Below are 18,879 nucleotides of genomic sequence, written 5' to 3'. Positions count from 1 at the left end.
AAAGTTAAATAATCACAATGTTTAGACAAAAGACACTTTTCCCCAAAGGTGTCATCTTTCTACATAAAGTTTCCAAAATAGGTACTCTGCCTTAACCGTGGACACGCACTATTTCCATAATAGGTACTATACTTTAGGTATGGGCACACACTATTTCTAAGATTGTCTCTCCTTTTTTTTTTTTTTTGTATTGATCGGAGAAGATTGTCTCTCCTTTTATTATATGTTTTTTAACCTTCAATGGTCATACTAGCTTCATAAGTGCGCATAAGCACGAGTAAAAAGAAAAAAAAAAAACCCAATTACCAACATATTGGGTTATATGGTAAAAAGAATGAGTTGATGTTCTAATGATATTGCCTAGGTTTTTTGAATATATGAAAATTCCAAAAACACAACCTTTCAGCCACATAAGCCTTCCTTTTTTAGTTCAGCTCAGTCACAACATCTGCCATGACTTTCGATCCTTAGGAAGCTCATTTGAACATGCAACTCCAATTTTCAGTACACAAAGGATACCTTCCTTAGTCTTGTCGCCACCAGTTACTTCGATCTCTTGAACAATGAAAGGATCGAGAATGTCCACTATAGCTTCTGGTAAGGCAAAGCTGACAAAAGTGTGAAGATTTGAATGCTCCATAAACCCTTCATTGGTTGGCCTTATCTTCGTGAACATCTCCAATAGAAGACTTCCAAAACTGTATACATCTCCCTGTGCCAAAACTGCATCTCCCATGCCATATTCTGAGGAAATACAAGGTCATGTCAAGAGTTATTAACCATGTGTATTAGCTAGAAACAGTCCAAAGAGGTTTAAGTTAAGAATTCTTACCGGGTGCAATATACCCTATGGTTCCATTGATTGCGGCTGAACTGCTTTCATTGGTTGGAAGTACTTTTGATGATGCACTCACAACTTTGGCTAAACCAAAATCACCAACATAGGCAGTCATTTCTTTGTCCAAAAGGATATTACTCGGCTTTAGGTCGCCATGGATAATGGTTGGATTCATCCCACAGTGTAGATAATCGAGCGTAGTAGCAATGTCAATGGCTATATTCAGCCTCTGAATCATGGTAAGGTCTTCTCTTTTTCTGCTTTGTTTATTTGCATCTTCATGCAGCCATTCCTCCAAACTCCCATTGGACTTATACTCGTATACCAATGCCTTAAAGTCCTGACTCCTGATCTTGGAAATCTGTGCTAATGCAGACAGACAAGATCTTGACAAGGTTTCTATGCCTCGCTTCTATTAGAGCATTGCATTCTGCCATGAAGGTTTTAGAAGCTCCCCTAACATCAAGATTGAGAACTTTCACTGCCACCAGTGTTGTCCAGCTGTCTAAACTCCTTTGTAGACAGAACCAAATTGTCCAGCTCCAATTAGATTATCATTACCTGTGGCTTTCAGAAGATCTGCATAGGAAAGCCTTCTAATTTTGTTGTCAAAGAACAATGTGGGTGTCTTCCTATTACACTGTAACTTTACTTTGTGCTTAAATAACGACTTCAGACTTTATTCTGTCAATGTTTATTGCATTGAGTTGCAAATCGTTTGACTGACTCTTATGCCCTTATGTGTGTTGTTGGAGGGTTCCTTTCCCAGCTGGTTTGCTTATATAAAGAGGTAAGCTGTTTCTGTAGTATGATTCTAGGAATATCCTCATTGCTCATCTTATAATAAATTTCCAAAATCTTTCATGCAGGCAATATATAATAATAGTCATAGGAAAAATAATAAATTGAATAGTACGAAAATAAGTTTAAAAACATGATTAAACAATCTGTTTCCATCATTTTGGAATGATACTACTGCCCTGTCATTTTTAAGTAATGTCAACTCATTCTTTCATCAGCAACATATGCACTTCTTATTTTGCTTAGCTCAGTCACAACATCAGTCATCGCCATTCGATCCCTAGGAAGCTCGTTCGAACATGCAACTCCTATTTTCAGAATTGAAACCATGCTTTTCTCAGCCTTTTGGGAATTTATGATTTCTTGGGCAATAAAAGGATCTAGAATGTCCATTGTATCGTCTGGTAAGGCATTGCATACGAAAGTGTGAAGGTTCGAACGTTCATTGAATGCTTCGTTGGTTGGTCTGATATTCGTGAACATCTCCAGCAGTAGAATCCCAAAGCTATATACATCCCCTTGTATCGACACCATGTCTCCAAGGCCATATTCTGAGGAAATTAAATACCAGGTTTAATTGCTGTTAAAAATGTCTATTAGCTGTAAGAAGTTTAGAGAGACAAGATTTGTGTACCTGGAGCAATGTAGCCTATGGTTCCCTTAATTCCCATTGAACCACTTTCAGACATAACTGCAGGAAACTCCTCTGTTATCTTCGAAATAACTTTGGCTAATCCGAAATCACCAACATTTGCAACCATGTTATCATCCAAGAGAATGTTACTCGGCTTGAGGTCGCCATGGATGATAGTTGTATCATTGCCAAAATGCAAGTACTCAAGCGCAGATGCAATGTCGATAGCTATGTTCAATCTTTGGATCATGTTAAGGCTTCTTGCTGCTGTATCTTGTTCATCCGGTGCCGGATGCAGCCATTCCTCCAAACTGCCGTTGGACTTGAATTCGTACACTAATCCCATAAAGTCCTGACCTCGGAGATCTGTGCTAAGACACACACTCAATATCTTGACAAGGTTTCGATGCCTTGTCCCTCTTAGTGCATTGCATTCTGCTACAAACGTCTTCGAAGCTCCACGGACATTAAGATCTAGAACCTTCACTGCAACCATTGTCTCCCCGCCAGCTAATTTTCCTTTATAAACAGATCCAAATCTACCAGAACCGATCAAGTTAGCCTTGGAGAATCCATCTGTAGCTTTCACCAAGTCAGCATAAGATAGCCTCATGATTTTGCCGTCCAACGATGGCATCAAAGGCTTGCTTCTTCTCTGTACTTTAACTTTGTGAATGAACAGACCAAGAAGGACCATAAGTATAGATGACATAACTCCAACTGGGAGAACTATTTTCAGCACCTTTGCAACGTTTCTTTTGTTTGGATTCGACGTTGAGCAAGGCTGTAATCTCAGTTCAACAATGCCGCCACATAGAGCATCGTTTCCCTGTACTGAAATCGCGCTCGTGTTTTGGAACACTCCGGTAGTCGGGAGCCTCCCTTTAAACTCATTGAAAGATAGATTCAACTTCAAAAGAGGAATCTCACCTAAGAAACTTGGAATTGGTCCTGAAAAGCGATTCCTCGAAAGATCCAAATCTTCTAGACCCCTTAAAGCTCTTAGTCCTGAAGGTATTTCTCCTCCGAAGGAATTTCCCTCGAGGTGAAGGCGTTGCAGCGCCACACAACTGCTTAATGCAGAAGGGATAGGTCCTGACAACCTGTTGTTCGACAAATCCAGGTTTCCTAGATTTCTCAGAACCCCGACTTCCGAAGGAATGTGTCCTGTAAGCTCATTAGACGCCAGGCTGAAGGAAATGAAACCGGACGAAAGGTTTAACAGCGCTGGTGGTATTTCGCCATTCAAGTTGTTATGAGAAAGATCCAACCTCATCAAATCACGAAAGTTGCTGAAACTCTGAGGAATAGCACCAGAAAAATTGTTGTATCCGAGAAACAAATCGTTCATCAAGCTCAAGCTTCCCAACGAATGAGGTATATCGCCCGTCAGTTTATTGACTTCAAGATAGAGAGTTTGCAGCTTGACAAGGTTGCCAATGGATGAAGGGATGGTGCCAGAAAGTGAATTGTTCCTGAGGCTTACGAAATTGAGGTTAACAAGATTTTCAATGCCTGAAGGAATTCCTCCATACATTCCATTGCCGGCCAAGGATAAGTATGTTAGCTGCCGGGAAAGATTGGCAATCGAATCAGGCAATGTACCATTGAGAAGATTTACACTGACTGCAAGAACTTTCAGTTTGGTGCAGTTTGTCAGTGAAGAGATAAACTCAAAATCACCATAAAGCTTATTGGCTGAGAAGAAGAGGTACTCGAGGTTTGAAAGCCTTTCGAAGCTTTTCAGCATTGGCCCTGAAAATTTGTTGGAAGACAGATTGATTGCAGACAGGGACGAAGAAGAAGCATTCGACAGCGAACCTGGAATTTCTCCGCTCAAATTGTTTTCCCCCAAATTAAGATTCCTGATATCAGTTAGTGTATAACCAATATCAGGGGGAATGGTTCCCTCCAGACGATTAGATCTCAACGAAATCTCAAGGATCGAGCTGTTGAAAATCCCTGGAGGGATGCTGCCTGTCAACCTGTTTTGAGAAAGCTGGAGCAATTTCAGGTATCGAAGACGGCCAAATGATTCAGGGATTTGTCCCTCCAGGCCACATTCTGCCATGGATAGTCGACCCAGGAACGTCAGGTTTCCAATCCAGGAAGGAATAGTCCCCGACAGCCTGTTCTTGGACAAGCCAAAAGCTTGAAGCCTGACTAGAGAAGCCAGCTCAGGCCTTATCCTCCCTGTCAGCGAATTCCCGATCAAATTAAGGTAGTAAACATTCCTGCATTCCGACAGGTTCCCTGGAATCTCACCGGTGAATGAATTATTGCTGAACTCTATATATTCGAGTCGCCTGAGGCGGCCGATCTCGTCAGGGATTTGGCCCTGGAAGGTGTTGTTTTGGAGAATGATAGCCCTGAGGAATGTAAGATTTCCGAGATGGGGCGGAAGGGTTCCGACAAGGCCTTGAGATCTGAGGTTTATAGAGACAACCTTGTCGCGGTGGCGCGGACTGCAGGCGACACCTTTCCAGGTGCAGTGGTGCACTGTTTCATTCCATGAGGTTAGAGACCCCATCTGGTCGGAAATGATTGCAGCCTTGAAAGCTAGCAGCGCCTGAGCGTCGTCGGAACGCACTGGCGCAGTGAAACAGTAGAAGAACAAGAAGAAGAAGAGGGCAGTTTTAGTTATGGAAAAATGCAGCATAAAGTTCCCTTCCATGGCTGATCTGTACATCATTTTGTGTCTGAAGTTACTGTGTAATGCAATGCATGGAATCTTATAGGGTGCTCTTTTGATTTATGTGGTATTTATGGGCAAATTAATTAAAAAATTAATGGTTACCTTACGCTGTATTGTTGACAACGAGGGGGACTTTTCCAGGTCAAATAAGTGGGTCATTAAAATATTATATCTATAGTTGTGGGTGTGTGAGTGTGAACGAGTTAGGATAATTCTTTACCATGTGTGTTTTCAGACCATGTTAGACTTCTTGAAGGCATATTGACAAATGACAACTCCGTTTCATCATACGGTTAGTTACCTCTCTCAACTGCTAATAGAAAAAGATTATTTAATGTAATTCTTTTAAAAAAATAAATAATGTGACAAAATATAGTAAGCATAAACAAAAGCCGTTACTTTTTGGTTATTAAAAAAAAAGCCGTAACTTTAATTATATATCAAGTTGCCTTCTACGTGTTAGTTATATTGACGTGTTAGAATTTGAATAGTTTCTTTCATAGGCGTAGGATTTTTTATTTATTTATTTATTTTTGTGCATAAGTATTTTTAAATATTTTTTATACTACTCTTTTAAATAAAAGTACATCAAATATTTGTTTTTCTTACAAAATATCATTCTAATATTCAAGTTTTACTTATTTTTTAAAATAATCAAAATAAAAAATAAATAAATCGGGAACCAATAATGTTCGCTTGTTTTTGACTTTTTCTCGCCCTCTAGCTTTATGGGTTGAGTCAAAAGGTGTGGGACTGAGCCGAGTGGGTAGACCATCAAGTTGGGTTGGATTGGGCTTGAGCATGAAAGAGAAATTATTGGGCCATACTACGATGGGCCTTCTTTGGTTATTGGAGTTTAGATTAGATTTTATTAAAATCTTGGACTAAAAAATTTCTGGACTGATCGGAGGCATGATCCATCTATCGAGTCCAATTCTTCTTGTGTGCCAAGCCAACACGTTCGGTATTTACAAAAATATGTTAAATTAATTTCTTAATTATTTTTTTAGTGAATGAAATATATCAAAAAAAAAAAAAAAAAGAATAAAAAAAGGGGCTCTCTAAAGTTTGCCGCTCTTTTCTTCTCCAAGGTTTCTGCTACTGGTATGCTATTTGCATCTTTTCTTGGAAGAAACCCTTACTAAGGTCGCATAGAAATCCTCCACCCAACGTCAAAGAAGACTCTTTTATGGGCTCCAGCTCCTCTCCCCTGCACATTATGGACGATGATGACGTAGGTTCCGTTTCGTGATTGATTGCTTATGCTATTGCATCTTTCTTTTACTTGATACGATTTTCTACATTTGAATCTACCCAGATATATGCGGGTTTCGGTTATCGTTTCGTCGTTTTTGTTGTGGTGTGTTTTAGGAATTCGATTGGGCGGCAGCTGTGCAAGAAATCGATGTGGCATGTCAGGCGACTAATGCCGAAGGCCCCTCCACTTCTAATTCTGATTTTAGTTTGAAGCGTGACTCGGGAAAGGTCATGAATTCAGTTCAAGAAATGCAGCAAAAGGGTGATTTTCGTGCCCACTGCAGTTCGGTTTCTTTAGCTCGGCAATCCACGTTAGATAGATTCATTGGGGTTGCTCCTGGCAATTCTAAAAAATCAGTAGGCAAGGCAGAGTGTTCTTATCAAGTACGGGGAAACAATGGTGATGGTAATGTGTTTGGTGATAATAATGCTAATGGTTCTGGGTACGGAGACATTGAGATGATTAATGGAGTTGTTAGGATTGATCCTGAAGCAGCTAAGACTTGGATTTATCCAGGTTCTTTTAAACCCTTATCTAGTTATCTGTGTAATATTCGTAAATCTTGGCTTGAGTTACATGCCTCAGGAATATGGTTTTGTTATGAGCTTTGCAACATGTTAGATTTATTATTCTGTTTTCTATGTATTTCAGCAAATGTTCCCCACCGTGATTATCAGTTCTCTATCACCCGGACTGCACTGTTTTCCAACACTTTAGTTGTACTGCCAACAGGACTAGGGAAGACTCTTATTGCTGCTGTTGTGATGTATAATTATTTCCGATGGTTTCCCGAAGGTAATGTGATGCTTTACTGTTCCAAGTTATGTTCTCTCCTGCTCTAATGCTTTTTTTGTTTTGTTTTGTTTTGTTTTTTTGTTTGCCTATCACTGTATCACATGATGATCATTGTATCTAGTGTTTTCCAGATTCAGTTTCGAGCATCTCATTTGTTTGGAAATTTTAACAGCTGCTTATTTCTCTAGGAAAAATTGTTTTTGCTGCTCCTTCTCGACCACTTGTCATGCAACAAATAGAAGCTTGTCATAATATTGTTGGAATTCCACAAGTATGGCAAATAAACTTCTACTTGCTTATGTTTGTTGTTGAGAGTTTGCATTACTTGGCTTCTTACTTGATTGCAGGAGTGGACCATTGATTTAACAGGCCAAACAAGTCCCAGTAAAAGAGCAGAATTTTGGAAAACCAAACGAGTCTTTTTTGTTACTCCGCAAGTGTTGGAAAGGGATATACATTCTGGTTTGATTCTGATATTATCCATGCTTAAATGAATTCCATTGATTATGCGTGTTTCTTTGGGGGGTTTTGATTTGAATAGTATAATTTTGAATTTGAATAGTTGTTTGATGCAATATAAATAGGAATTGATGTGATGTCTTGAATGTAAAATTATCTTTAGTGTAATATAAAAATAATAATTATAAAAAAAAGATAGGTTCATATGAATTTTTTGGGGGAAATAATTTGTTAATAGTAGGAAATTAAATCAAATCACTCAAAACAACACATTATTTTCTTCAGAAGATTAGTTATTGAGTTCCATTAATTTTGTAGATCTTAACATGTAAAAAGCACTGTTATAGGGGAAGTGGTATTCACTGATGATGCTCATTAATTTTCTTTCTGAGGGAATTTTGTCCTACTATCCGTAAAATGTGTCTGCGCATCCTTATTTTGAATTTTCGTTTGGATTAATGGTTAATGAATTTGAATTTCTTGAAAAATTTATATGCTTTTCGTTTCATTAATTTGGAATTTTTACATTTAATTTATGTTGTAGGCTCATGTTTGGTGAAGCATCTGATATGCCTGGTGATTGATGAGGCACATCGTGCCATGGGAAACTATTCCTATTGTGTAGCTGTCCGTGAGGTTAGTCACCTCATTCATTTATGTTTCATGCCTTGAATTTACATAGTTAAGCTGTGTGTTCCATCTAAAAGATATTAACCATATATAACTTGGTGTCACCCATCGAACAGATTTATACATCTTTGTCCCAATATATCCTGGGAATTTGTACCCCTTGATATTTATACACTTCATTCACACCTGTTCCTTGTAAAACTTTACAAGCTAATGAATTTTCTAGAACCATGTGTAGTCCAGCACATAAATGAGTACATTTCCAGGCTAAACATAGGTTTTTCACTTGAGGAGAGCTAGCAGTTTTCAATGCTTGCCCTCTGCTTCATATAGTTAGCTAATACAATTGATTTTGCAGTTAATGGATGCTCCTGTTCAGCTAAGAATATTAGCATTGACTGCAACACCCGGATGTAAGTATTCTGCAGATCCACTTGAAAGGTGCAGTGCATTTGATGTTCTCATTTCATTTACTTTATCTTTCCTTAATTCAGGTAAACAACAGACAATCCAGCACATAATTAATAACCTTCAAATATCTACTCTTGAATACCGAAGCGACAGCGATCCTGATGTGCTGCCGCATGTGCATGATAGAAAGATAGAAATGATAGAGGTACTTCACTTGTACAGTCTTTGCAAAACATTCTACAAGTACATATGGGAACATCACCCTTTCTGTTAGGTCCCAATGGGAAAAGAAGCTGTTGAAATAAATAATTTGCTCTTGGAGGTGGCACATCCATTTGTTAGTCGGCTTGGTGCATTTGGAGTGCTTCAAAAGAGAGATTTTCAGACGGTATGTTCTTGTTTCCCTTTTTTGAACTGTCCGCTGAATCCATGGGCGGGCAAACCCCTACTGGGGGTCGAAATAGAGCAAGAAACCATATATTTAAAAGTTAAAATATGACATTTGACATCCCATTTCTCTTCTTCTACTTTCTATCTTCTAATAACCTTGCAGTATGGATTTGTTTTCTAAGGTTTTGTACAATTTCCTGCTCTGCATAATTGACCAATATCTGACATATTCAATGAGCACACTTTTCATCTATCCATTAATTCTTGTACTTACGACTTGACAGCTAGCATTCAATTGTATTTTAATTGTAGAGCTAATCAGTCGAAAAAGTCCATCCCCAAATTAACCATTGAATATGGAATGCAGAAGAAGCAGGACTACTGCCTCAAAACTACAGGCCATGCACAATTATGGTTGCATTTCTTACACCATGTTTAACATTAATTTAATTAATTAAAAGTCCTGGTACATGTACTTAATGCGCATCAGAGAGTGGATGCAAAACTAAACAGGGAGAACTTACGGAATCTTGGCAAAAATTCTTCATACTCAGTATATGTATAGGTGAATTTTAATTTGGAGAACTTACAGGAGCAATTTTAAGCACAATTGCATGTTAAGAGTTGTCAAATCTTCACTAGTGTATTGTATAATTTGCAGTTATTTCTTGGTGTTTACTCTTTGTTTATAATTTAGAGTGCAACCATGATCAAGACCTAGGGCAGATGCTGTAATTCAAATACTAGCATGTGATGTAGTTTTTTATTTTTATTTTTTCTTCTGAAACATGTATTGGTCTTTTACAGTTTAGCCCATGTGATCTTCTTAATTCAAGGGATAGATTTCGCCAAGAACCACCTGTAGGCCTTCCTCATACAAAATATGGAGAAATTGAAGGTTGTTTTGGAGTTCTTATAACGCTGTACCATGTGAGGAAGTTGCTATCTAGTCATGGAATAAGGCCAGCATATGAGATGCTTGATGAAAAAATGAAGCAAGGGTATGCCCCCGTCGGTCATTATTGCATATTTATATTTGTATGAAAGTTTCAAAATGTTATTCAGATGTTGATTGGATAGGGGTTAAGTTTGAAATCTGATGATAGTTTTTGGAAATTCTTAGTTTTATGGAAATTCTTGTATCTGTTTTATGCTACAGAACTTCAATTCTCATTCCTATGATTTTTGTTGTTTCAGCTTCTGAATTACTTGAGTTAATAATACTCTGTTTATTTATGCTGCTTTCTATTTTAAGCTTCAGTTAGCTTGTTTTTGCAGGTCTTTTGCGCGGATGATGTGTAGAAATGAAGTTATTTTGAAAGCAAAACTTCTAATGCAACAAACTGTTAATCATGGTGCTCCCAGTCCGAAATTGGCAAAAATGCTGGAAGTACTGATAGACCATTTCAGTATGTCTAATCGCATAATAAATTTCATTCAACATGTTTTCATTTCCATGGCATGATTTCACATTCCGCAAATTATGTTGCAGAGGTGAAAGATCCAAAAACATCCAGGGTGATCATCTTTTCAAATTTTAGGGGTAGTGTCAGGTGAAAGTTGATTTCTATTTTTTTATCGTCATATGTTAACAGTGTATAAAATATAATATGATATTTATCCTACCTCACAATAATGTTCCAATACCAGGGACATACTTAAGGCTCTGGTAAACATTGGGGACGTAGTTAAAGCTACAGAATTTATTGGACAAAGTTCTGGTATGCAGCTTAATTCTTCTTTTCCTTCATTGTACTTACCTAAGTTTGTGCATTACTTTTTTTTCATCGGGACTTCGAAAACTATGTATCATTCATGTGTCCGTACATATAAATAGACTGCAGAGTATATTAATGAAACCTAGAGTATATGCACTTGGATATAAGTGGATTATGCTAGCACTGTAAATCATTGATACTGTCGCTGATACTTTTTTAACACGATTATTATTGCTGCAGGAAAAACCTTAAAGGGACAATCTCAAAAAGTTCAACAAGCAGTTTTACAGGTTATTATTTTTTCAATTTGAAGTTTTTCATCCTTGGTGGGTTTTTTGACTTGTTTCTGTAGAAATTTCGCACAGGCGGGTACAATGTCATTGTTGCAACATCAATTGGTGAAGAAGGTCTGGATATCATGGAAGTTGACCTTGTCATATGCTTTGATGCTAATGTTTCGCCTTTGAGAATGATTCAGCGCATGGGAAGGACCGGAAGAAAACATGAAGGACGAGTTGATATCCTTTTTCCAATTAGTGCTGTTTCTGCTGGTCATTTGTACACTGAGTATTGTACATCTTTTATTGTTTTCACAATTGGAAATGCAATCTCACTGAAATTGTATCCTCTCTAGAGTTGTTACCTTGACAAGCTTTACTAGTTTTAGCATGTGAAGGATCAGAGTTGAAGGGTTATATGCGAAAGCAAGCCAATAGCAAGTCTATCAAGAAACATATGAGAAACAATGGACTGAATAGCTTTGATTTCCATCCTAGTCCAAGGATGGTATGCTTCTTATTTTGTAGACTATATTTTAATTTGTCTCAGAAACAAAAGGATTAACATTTGAAATTGTGATGCAGCTTAGATCTTGGTTGATACACTTTGCGAATGTGTGCAGGTTCCCCATGTTTTCAAACCAGAAGTACAGCTTCTTGAGATGTCGATTGAAGAATTTGTTCCGCGGGGAAAGAAAATGAAAGATGATAACGCTGTCCCAGTTCCTGCATACAAGACCCGTTTAACTGATGCTGAGACAGAATTACTAGCCAAGTATTTTTCCTCCGCTGAAGAAACTACTTGGAGACCGTCTCTTATTGCCTTTCCTCACTTCCAGGCTTTCCCATCTCCAGTAAACAAAGTGATACATTCTTCTAGAACCAGGATGCTCATAGATATGATGCAATCGTTGCAAGGGTTGACATTTTCTAATGACAGCAAAATCCTCTCGGAGGTATGTTAAATTTTCAATGGACTACTTTTTTACTGTACATTCTATCATTTACATTTATTTGTGACAGGAGGAAGAAGATACTTTAAATGATTGCTTGAGATTTGAAGTAGTGAAGCCTCATGACAAAGTAATAGAAGGTAATAACCTAGTGATATGAGGCTTTGCTTCCCCACCCCACCCTTGTTACATTTATTCTGACATTTACCTAAAAGATAGTAAAGAAAAGTATGCCCACCTTCCACCTTTAGATTACTCAAGGATGAAATTTTGATGTATTGAACTTGCATTCATCTACATAGATTTTTTAAAAATGATTTCTCAATTCAGCATGGAAATTTAATTTTCTAATTTTTGTGTTCAGACAAGTTCAGTGATCCAACTGGAGAGAATTTGAATACTGAAATGGTGGAAGCTCATACAGACGTTGAGGACATTGCTGAAGTGGTGCAAACTGAAGACACACACAAACAAGGACCTTGCAGACATAGTCTCTTGTTTGGTTCAGAATTTGTATCAGTTGATGATGATGGTAACGTCCTGATTATGTCATTACCAAAGCTGTCTCTGGAATCTGACTCCCATGTCGAAAGCAGCATTATACCTCCTCCATACTATTTGATTGATGATCCTGAAGATAACAAAGAGAATATTTTGCAAGTAAACCATAGTTCTACGCATCTAAGATCCCCACAATGTGAGAAGTTGCTTCAATCCAGTCCTTGCAGACTTGGAGTTGCTCTGAAATGGAAAAAGTCTGAGGCAGATGAAATTCTTCCCACCCAAATTTCCAGCAGAATACTAAAGGAAGTGGACACCTGTGATGAGAATCATAATGATGTGCGTGCTACTACAGTCATACCATTGCCAGATTCACCATTGCCAGATGAATCGTGCAATGATCTTAGTCCAAGGCTGACTAACTTCATCAAAAGTGGAGTTGTTCCAGAATCTCCTGTAAATGCTTTTGGTTCGTAGATTTATTATGTTTTTATGGTCATTCCATTTCTTTTGTGCAACTACATATTGATGCTTATTTTTTGTGTTCTAGCAACATCTAATGGTGACAGAAGCAACTTCACAAGTTCTGCTCTTATTTCCTCCCCAAATCTGGGAGTTGAATCCCTCCACTCTTGGGAACATGATGAGAAGGCAGTTCAAGATGGTGCTTTGTGTAAAATGGACGATCTATGTTTGAATGATAACAACATTCCACCTATGCGAACATCTGCATCACCTGTTGCAATTGATGAAGAAGTGGAAACCCCTATGCCCAAACCAACAGAAACAAACAGCAGCAAAGACTTACTTTTTGATTCTGGAGTAAAGGCAGGAACAGTTGAGCAGCGATGCAAGCTCAAAAGGCTACGCAAGCATGCAGACCTCCACAAGATACCGAAGCTTAAGGAACAAACTGATCTTTGTGGAAAACAAAGAAATTTTAAAGGAACTGCTTGTGCCTCAACAACGAACCTTCATAAAGGTTAACTGATGCAATACTTCAAACTGATTTTTCTGTTGCATTTGAATGGCCTACGGGGATATGTTATACTTAGTTGTCAATGGGTAACCTTGAAAAGCTAACTCTTTTGAATGTTGCTCAGGTGGCAGGAAGCAAGCAAAAAGTATCGCTGCTTTTATTGAAGAGGAAGCAGAGTAAGTCCATTCCCATAGCATAATCAAAGCTTTGCTAGACTTCATTTGGATCCATTCCAGAGGATTACCTTATTCTTTCCCATTTTTGAAAGTTTCAATTGTTATATTAGCACCTTTTTACTGCATTCCACACGCAGTTTATCTGAATGTGCGTTTGTTTCTCGTATTTAATCTTGTGTATACAGGATATCATCAGAAGCTGTGGCATCTGACGATGAGGAAGATGATGAGGAAGGAAGTTCGTATGAGGATAGCTTCATAGATGATGGTGCGAATACTACATCAGCTGCTACACCAGCTGGTGATGGTGGTACCGACATGATGGCTATATACAGGTTTCAGTAACGTTCCACTATCTTCCCCTTTGTTTGTTTCATATAATACATTTTGGTGAATTGGGTAACTTAAGAGGCACAAAGAAGCTTTCAAATTTGCTCCCTTATTTCACAGAATCAGAAAACATCAACCTATGAGTTCATTCCTTGAACTTTTACATATGGTGATCTGCTGTATTCTCACCTCAGTTCTAACTTTGCATCAACTGGCAGGCGATCATTGCTGAGCCAATCACCATTCCAAAGATTGCCGGACTTCGCCAAAAACTTCAGCCCTGACTCTGTGGCTCAAAGCAGCAGGATGGATGAAGACAGCGGGCGTGCATCAGGAACTCAACATGATCATACTCCTCAACCTGGCCTGGAGTCGACTGCAAAGAGCTCTCAACATGCAGGCCATGGCAGTCTTACAGGAATAGGCGAGAGTAAGCTGGAGAGCCGCAAAAGAAAATTGGGATATTACCAAGCTCAATCTGTACCTGCAGTAAATTTAGACCAGATGTTCTCATTACTACATCAGGAAGACGTTGCAAATTCTACTGTTGAAACGAATGCAGGGAGGATGGAGGAAAACAGGGCCATATTCGATGACGACGAATTTTACCAAGGAATTGATCTTGATGCCGTGGAAGAGGAAGCTGCCAGACTACTCAGATACAAATCAGAATGTTCAACACAGAAAACAGCAACAGTGTCTGAACCTGTTCAACAAGATGTTGGATTTATGGATTCTCCCTCCTTTGATCTTGGGATTTGAGTTTCTCTTTAGTGGTACATAAGTTAACAGGATCAAAATATCATGAAGTAAATGCAATTGTATTTATCACAGAAAGATGAAAATAAAAAAGAACATTTGATTCAGGCAATGTGATTAGGAGAGGATGTAAATCTATAATCCATACCTTTTAAGCATGCATACAGAGCAATAGTATCATATAGTTTATTGCCGCTGCCTCGAAATATTTAAAACATTGCTCCAACATAACATTGAAGATTAAATTTGGATACATAAGCACAAGACGTAGTCAATTCACTACAGAACCCAAACAAACTGTTAACATTTTTTTACAGAGGTTGCAAGAAAGAAATCACTCCTAGAAATCTAAAAAGGTGCAAGCAACAAACACACCTACACAGGTTAGCATCTTTTTACACAAACAAACTAAGCTGTGCACATCATTAGGTCAGAAGCTATTGCTACTGTTGTTGAGACACAGACGACATTGCCCGTTTGAAATCCAGTGAATTCAGGATGGAACCTGGCAGCCGTGGTCCCCCGGGCAACCAGACATCACCCTGATGAGGCAGCAATACCTGGGGCTGATTGCTCTTTGCATCATTTGTAGGGACTTCCTTTTTGTTCTTTACAAATTCAAAGAACTCAGCAACTTGTCGGGCATACCTTCACGTGCATCACCATTTTTCAATGAACGACAATAAAATTTGAATCCCCATCATATATGGACGGACCCAACTTAAATCATTATTACACTAGTGGCGACACTTTATAAAAAGTATGTATAATTTATTGAAGAGGTAGGTTGCTTACTCGCGCTTGGCCTCTATATCTCTGCTAAAATCAATGTCGGGCTCACAGTCAAGAACCAAAGCAGGAACCTGCTTGTTGCAAGAACAAATCTAGGTTATAATTCCAGGAGAAATTCCTGCTTGATAATATAAGATATGACGTAAAGAACAATACCTTTTGGATGCTTGAGTGCATGTGATCACCGTCCAAATAAACCACACGATCCCTTATATTGGGATGTAGAGTCCAGTCGATTTCTTTGGGTAGCTTACTAACTGACAGCACTCCATGATTTCCACTCTCGAAAGGGAAAAGCCAGCTTTCATGCTTTTCATGCAAGTCGTGTAGGTATTTGAGTGTGACTCCACCTTCCTCTGATCTCTTTCGCAGCATCATTCGCTTGTGGCAGGTATCAGGGCTAGCTCTGAGGTAGATAAAACCATCAGGAACAAGGCCCGGCAAACTTGAAACAACTGGATCAAACCATGAATCATAAATGCTGATCTCCATTTCATTCATCCACTTTGCCTCATGGACAGCTCTCACAAAGACCTTCATACAATAAAAGCAACAAGCACATCAACACATCATTAAAAGAAGCAAAAATTACACTAACAGGGCAGCCTCAAACGAATGGAAATACTCACCATTCTATCACTGAAAACACTACGCTCCATCAGCCTGAGGGGTTTAAGACCACCTGACGACTCCCTCTCCTGCATGACTCTAGTAACAAACACATAGTTTTGGAAGGTATAAGCATACCTCTCAGGCTCAGCATAAAATGCATCTAATATATTAAAATGGTCGGGACCAATATTCTGCCACTTGTCAATTGGTTCGGGAACTATCTCCACAAGATCTCTAAGCTCAAGGGTTTCATTAGCTATCCTCTGCAAGAATGTGGTCTTTCCAACACTAATGTTTCCTTCAACACAAAGTGTGATCCGCTTCTTTGGAGCTGACTGCGAATCATGTTCCTTCAACTCTTCATCCACACTCTCCTTGATATAGGTGGTGATACTCTCAGCATGGTTTTTGTGTATAATCCCAACAGAACTCTGTAAGAACTCCACCATTTTCTCACTGGATTTACCAAAGAACTGCAGCATAAAAACATGTTCTTACAACAGTAGAACCAGCAATGCATAAACCTAGAGTGGCAAATTCCTTGCTAATACAATCACACGACTACTGAATCTTTTTCCATTAAATTATTCCAATTGCGGCAACATTTTCAAAGGAAACTTCACAAAAGACAAATATCCAAAAAAGTAGGAAAAAATAGACACTAGATTATTGGGACTGACAGTAACTACAGAGTGCCGAAACACACTAAACCTTAGAGAATCAGATCACTGCCAGCAAAGATCATAAACACAGGCTACTCCAATGGAAGAACATCGACTTTCCAGAAACAATAGGAGAATGCACTAACTACAGTCCTGTCTCGAAAAGATTTATGCTTCTTCATACCTTGTCCTTATAAAGCTGTTTGAGCTGCGCAACGGCCTCAAACCCTTTCTCCACAAGCTTCTTGAAATTCCTAGGCCCCACTCCAGGTATTGTCAGTAGATCGGGGCTCCCATCCGCCATGGCTCCGCCGCCAGTTCTCGGCCTCCTCTGCACCCTCGCCGCCTTTACATTTCCCGCGTTATTCGCTCCCTCGTCCTTGTCCGCCTCCAACACACACTCACCACCGTCATTCTCCGAAACACAATCACCAGCATGCGTGCAAAACGAAGCTCTCCCAATCGCACTCAACCCGCTAAAACCACCCTCTTTGGAAACCACCGAAGACCTGGATAGCAGCGCAGCAGCGCCGCTGTCAACGGAGCAACCGCAGGGACGGTAACTGGATGGGAGGAGTTTGGCAAGCCTGATGGTATTAGCGGAGGTAATCGAGGGAAAGGTACGGCTCAAGAGGTGGTGGCTGGAGTGAGTGCGGGGGTGAGCAACGGCGGAAGAGGCCATGGTCGCCTTGGCGGCGGAAGGAAGAAGAGGGAAACTGAGGAGAGGCAGAGGGGTTTCAAGGGAGAAAAGAGAAGTAGTAGGGGGGCCAGAGGCAGAGGCGGAGAAAGTGGAGGTTCTGCGCAACAGATACTGCATATTCGCGGCGCATCTCACGGATTGCAATGGCGGTCTGGTATATATATAGTTTACCCCGTATGTACTATAAGAGGAAACGGAAAAGGATTAAATTTAGTACAGAATGTAATGGAGAGGAAGGGGAGAAGAGGGTTTGTGGAGGGTTGGTTAATTGCTGGCGCAGAAGCAGTAGGGTTTATGGAAAGAAATGAAATGAAGAAGACGACACAGTCAGAGACATACCCGTAACCCATTATTGTTTGTATTCACCAGACGTCAGAACAGCAAACAGCTGTGGCGGGTGGGCGGGGATTTGTAGAGACAACCCGACCCGACCCATAGTTGGACTTGGATTTGGACCTGGACCTGGACCTCGTTTAATTGGGCTTGCTTGTATATTGGACCAGTGATCACTGTAATGAATTGGTGCCCCGGTCGGGCGATCAAATTCTTATCTAAAAATAAGTGTTTAATATTTGTTTGGTTTGTATTTTAAATTAATTTGAATTACGTTTTATTAGTTTTAATATGAAAAGATAATTATACTTTTATGATTAAAAAATATAAATGTAACACATCTATTGATTGACCACTTAAATTAGCACTTATGACTCTCACCTATACTACCTCTCATTTTCGACACAGCGAAGAAAAAACTTTTGATGACTTTTCTTTTATTTTTTCAAATATATGTTTGTATTATATTTTAGGAAAAAAATCAATTTTGGTCTCAATATAATCAAAATTTATCAATTTTTGTCTCAATATAAAAAATTCATCAATTTTAGTATCAATATAAACAATTTCAATCAATTTTAGTCCCATTATAAACAATTTTTATCAATTTTGGTCTCATCGTTAAAAAACTAACGGAAATTGCTGACGTGGACATGATGGAGGTGAAGTGTCAGTTGAATGGAAAATACACGGCCATGTACAATTATACACGGCCATGTTGTTACATGATAATGTATATTTCAGTGTATAATTATACACGGCTATATTGTTACACGGTCATGTACAGTTATACACAGTCATTTACATTTGTATTTTAGTTTAAAATTTTATTGTTTTGTTATATATTTTTTTTAAAAAAAATATTTTGAACTTAAAATAGTTGATATAGTTAAAATGGATAAAATCAATAGTAATTATAATATAATTAAAATTTATCAATTTTAATTCAAATATAAAAATTTATAAGATATAGTCTTTTGAAAGGTTTTGTCTAAAATTTTATTATTCATAAAAAAAAAAATTCTCTTACAAACATCCAATTACACAACTATTTTTTAATTTTGTATATTATAGTAGTATTAAAAATTAATTTATTATTTCAATACATTAATTGGATGTTTGTAAGAGAAATTTTTTTGCTAAATAGTAGAATTTTAGACAAAATTTTCCAAAAG

The 18,879-nt window shown here is 38.5% G+C and overlaps 3 protein-coding genes, 1 long non-coding RNA gene and 1 pseudogene across 4 annotated transcripts; 1 reads left to right on the top strand and 4 right to left on the bottom strand.

Annotated features, from left to right (window-relative positions):
- Window positions 1-439: 439 nt before the first annotated feature.
- On the bottom strand, window positions 440-1,389 carry LOC127257194 (probable LRR receptor-like serine/threonine-protein kinase At3g47570; annotated as a pseudogene).
- A 299-nt stretch (window positions 1,390-1,688) lies between these two features.
- LOC127256848 (probable LRR receptor-like serine/threonine-protein kinase At3g47570) lies at window positions 1,689-4,991 on the bottom strand. The gene is made up of 2 exons (XM_051283066.1): window positions 2,274-4,991; window positions 1,689-2,190 (listed from the first exon to the last, which is right to left on the bottom strand). The coding sequence occupies exons 1-2, from the start codon at window positions 4,963-4,965 to the stop codon at window positions 1,838-1,840; spliced, it is 3,045 nt and encodes a 1,014-aa protein (XP_051139023.1). The 5' UTR covers window positions 4,966-4,991; the 3' UTR covers window positions 1,689-1,837.
- A 1,073-nt stretch (window positions 4,992-6,064) lies between these two features.
- Window positions 6,065-14,794, top strand: LOC127257052 (DEAD-box ATP-dependent RNA helicase FANCM). Its single transcript, XM_051283326.1, has 23 exons — window positions 6,065-6,202; window positions 6,340-6,742; window positions 6,878-7,021; window positions 7,210-7,292; window positions 7,369-7,483; window positions 8,025-8,116; window positions 8,469-8,523; window positions 8,605-8,726; window positions 8,796-8,909; window positions 9,719-9,912; window positions 10,190-10,320; window positions 10,404-10,464; window positions 10,562-10,632; window positions 10,870-10,919; window positions 10,982-11,147; window positions 11,288-11,415; window positions 11,531-11,863; window positions 11,931-12,000; window positions 12,225-12,830; window positions 12,912-13,343; window positions 13,465-13,516; window positions 13,702-13,851; window positions 14,065-14,794. The coding sequence occupies exons 1-23, from the start codon at window positions 6,158-6,160 to the stop codon at window positions 14,606-14,608; spliced, it is 4,161 nt and encodes a 1,386-aa protein (XP_051139283.1). The 5' UTR covers window positions 6,065-6,157; the 3' UTR covers window positions 14,609-14,794.
- On the bottom strand, window positions 13,940-14,578 carry LOC127257055 (uncharacterized). Its single transcript, XR_007839933.1, has 2 exons — window positions 14,456-14,578; window positions 13,940-14,330 (listed from the first exon to the last, which is right to left on the bottom strand). It is a non-coding gene; the product is annotated as an uncharacterized LOC127257055 (long non-coding RNA).
- Window positions 14,795-14,862: 68 nt separating the features above from the next.
- Window positions 14,863-17,708, bottom strand: LOC127257054 (uncharacterized). Its single transcript, XM_051283328.1, has 5 exons — window positions 16,856-17,708; window positions 16,027-16,482; window positions 15,554-15,931; window positions 15,401-15,468; window positions 14,863-15,253 (listed from the first exon to the last, which is right to left on the bottom strand). The coding sequence occupies exons 1-5, from the start codon at window positions 17,486-17,488 to the stop codon at window positions 15,049-15,051; spliced, it is 1,740 nt and encodes a 579-aa protein (XP_051139285.1). The 5' UTR covers window positions 17,489-17,708; the 3' UTR covers window positions 14,863-15,048.
- Window positions 17,709-18,879: the final 1,171 nt, after the last annotated feature.

The sequence above is a fragment of the Andrographis paniculata genome, unplaced genomic scaffold, assembly GCF_009805555.1.
Source record: "Andrographis paniculata isolate CXL003 unplaced genomic scaffold, ASM980555v1 Contig57END, whole genome shotgun sequence".
NCBI classification, from domain to species: Eukaryota; Viridiplantae; Streptophyta; class Magnoliopsida; order Lamiales; family Acanthaceae; genus Andrographis; species Andrographis paniculata.
Note: the sequence above shows the minus strand (reverse complement) of the source record. Positions and strands in the feature narration are given on the sequence as shown.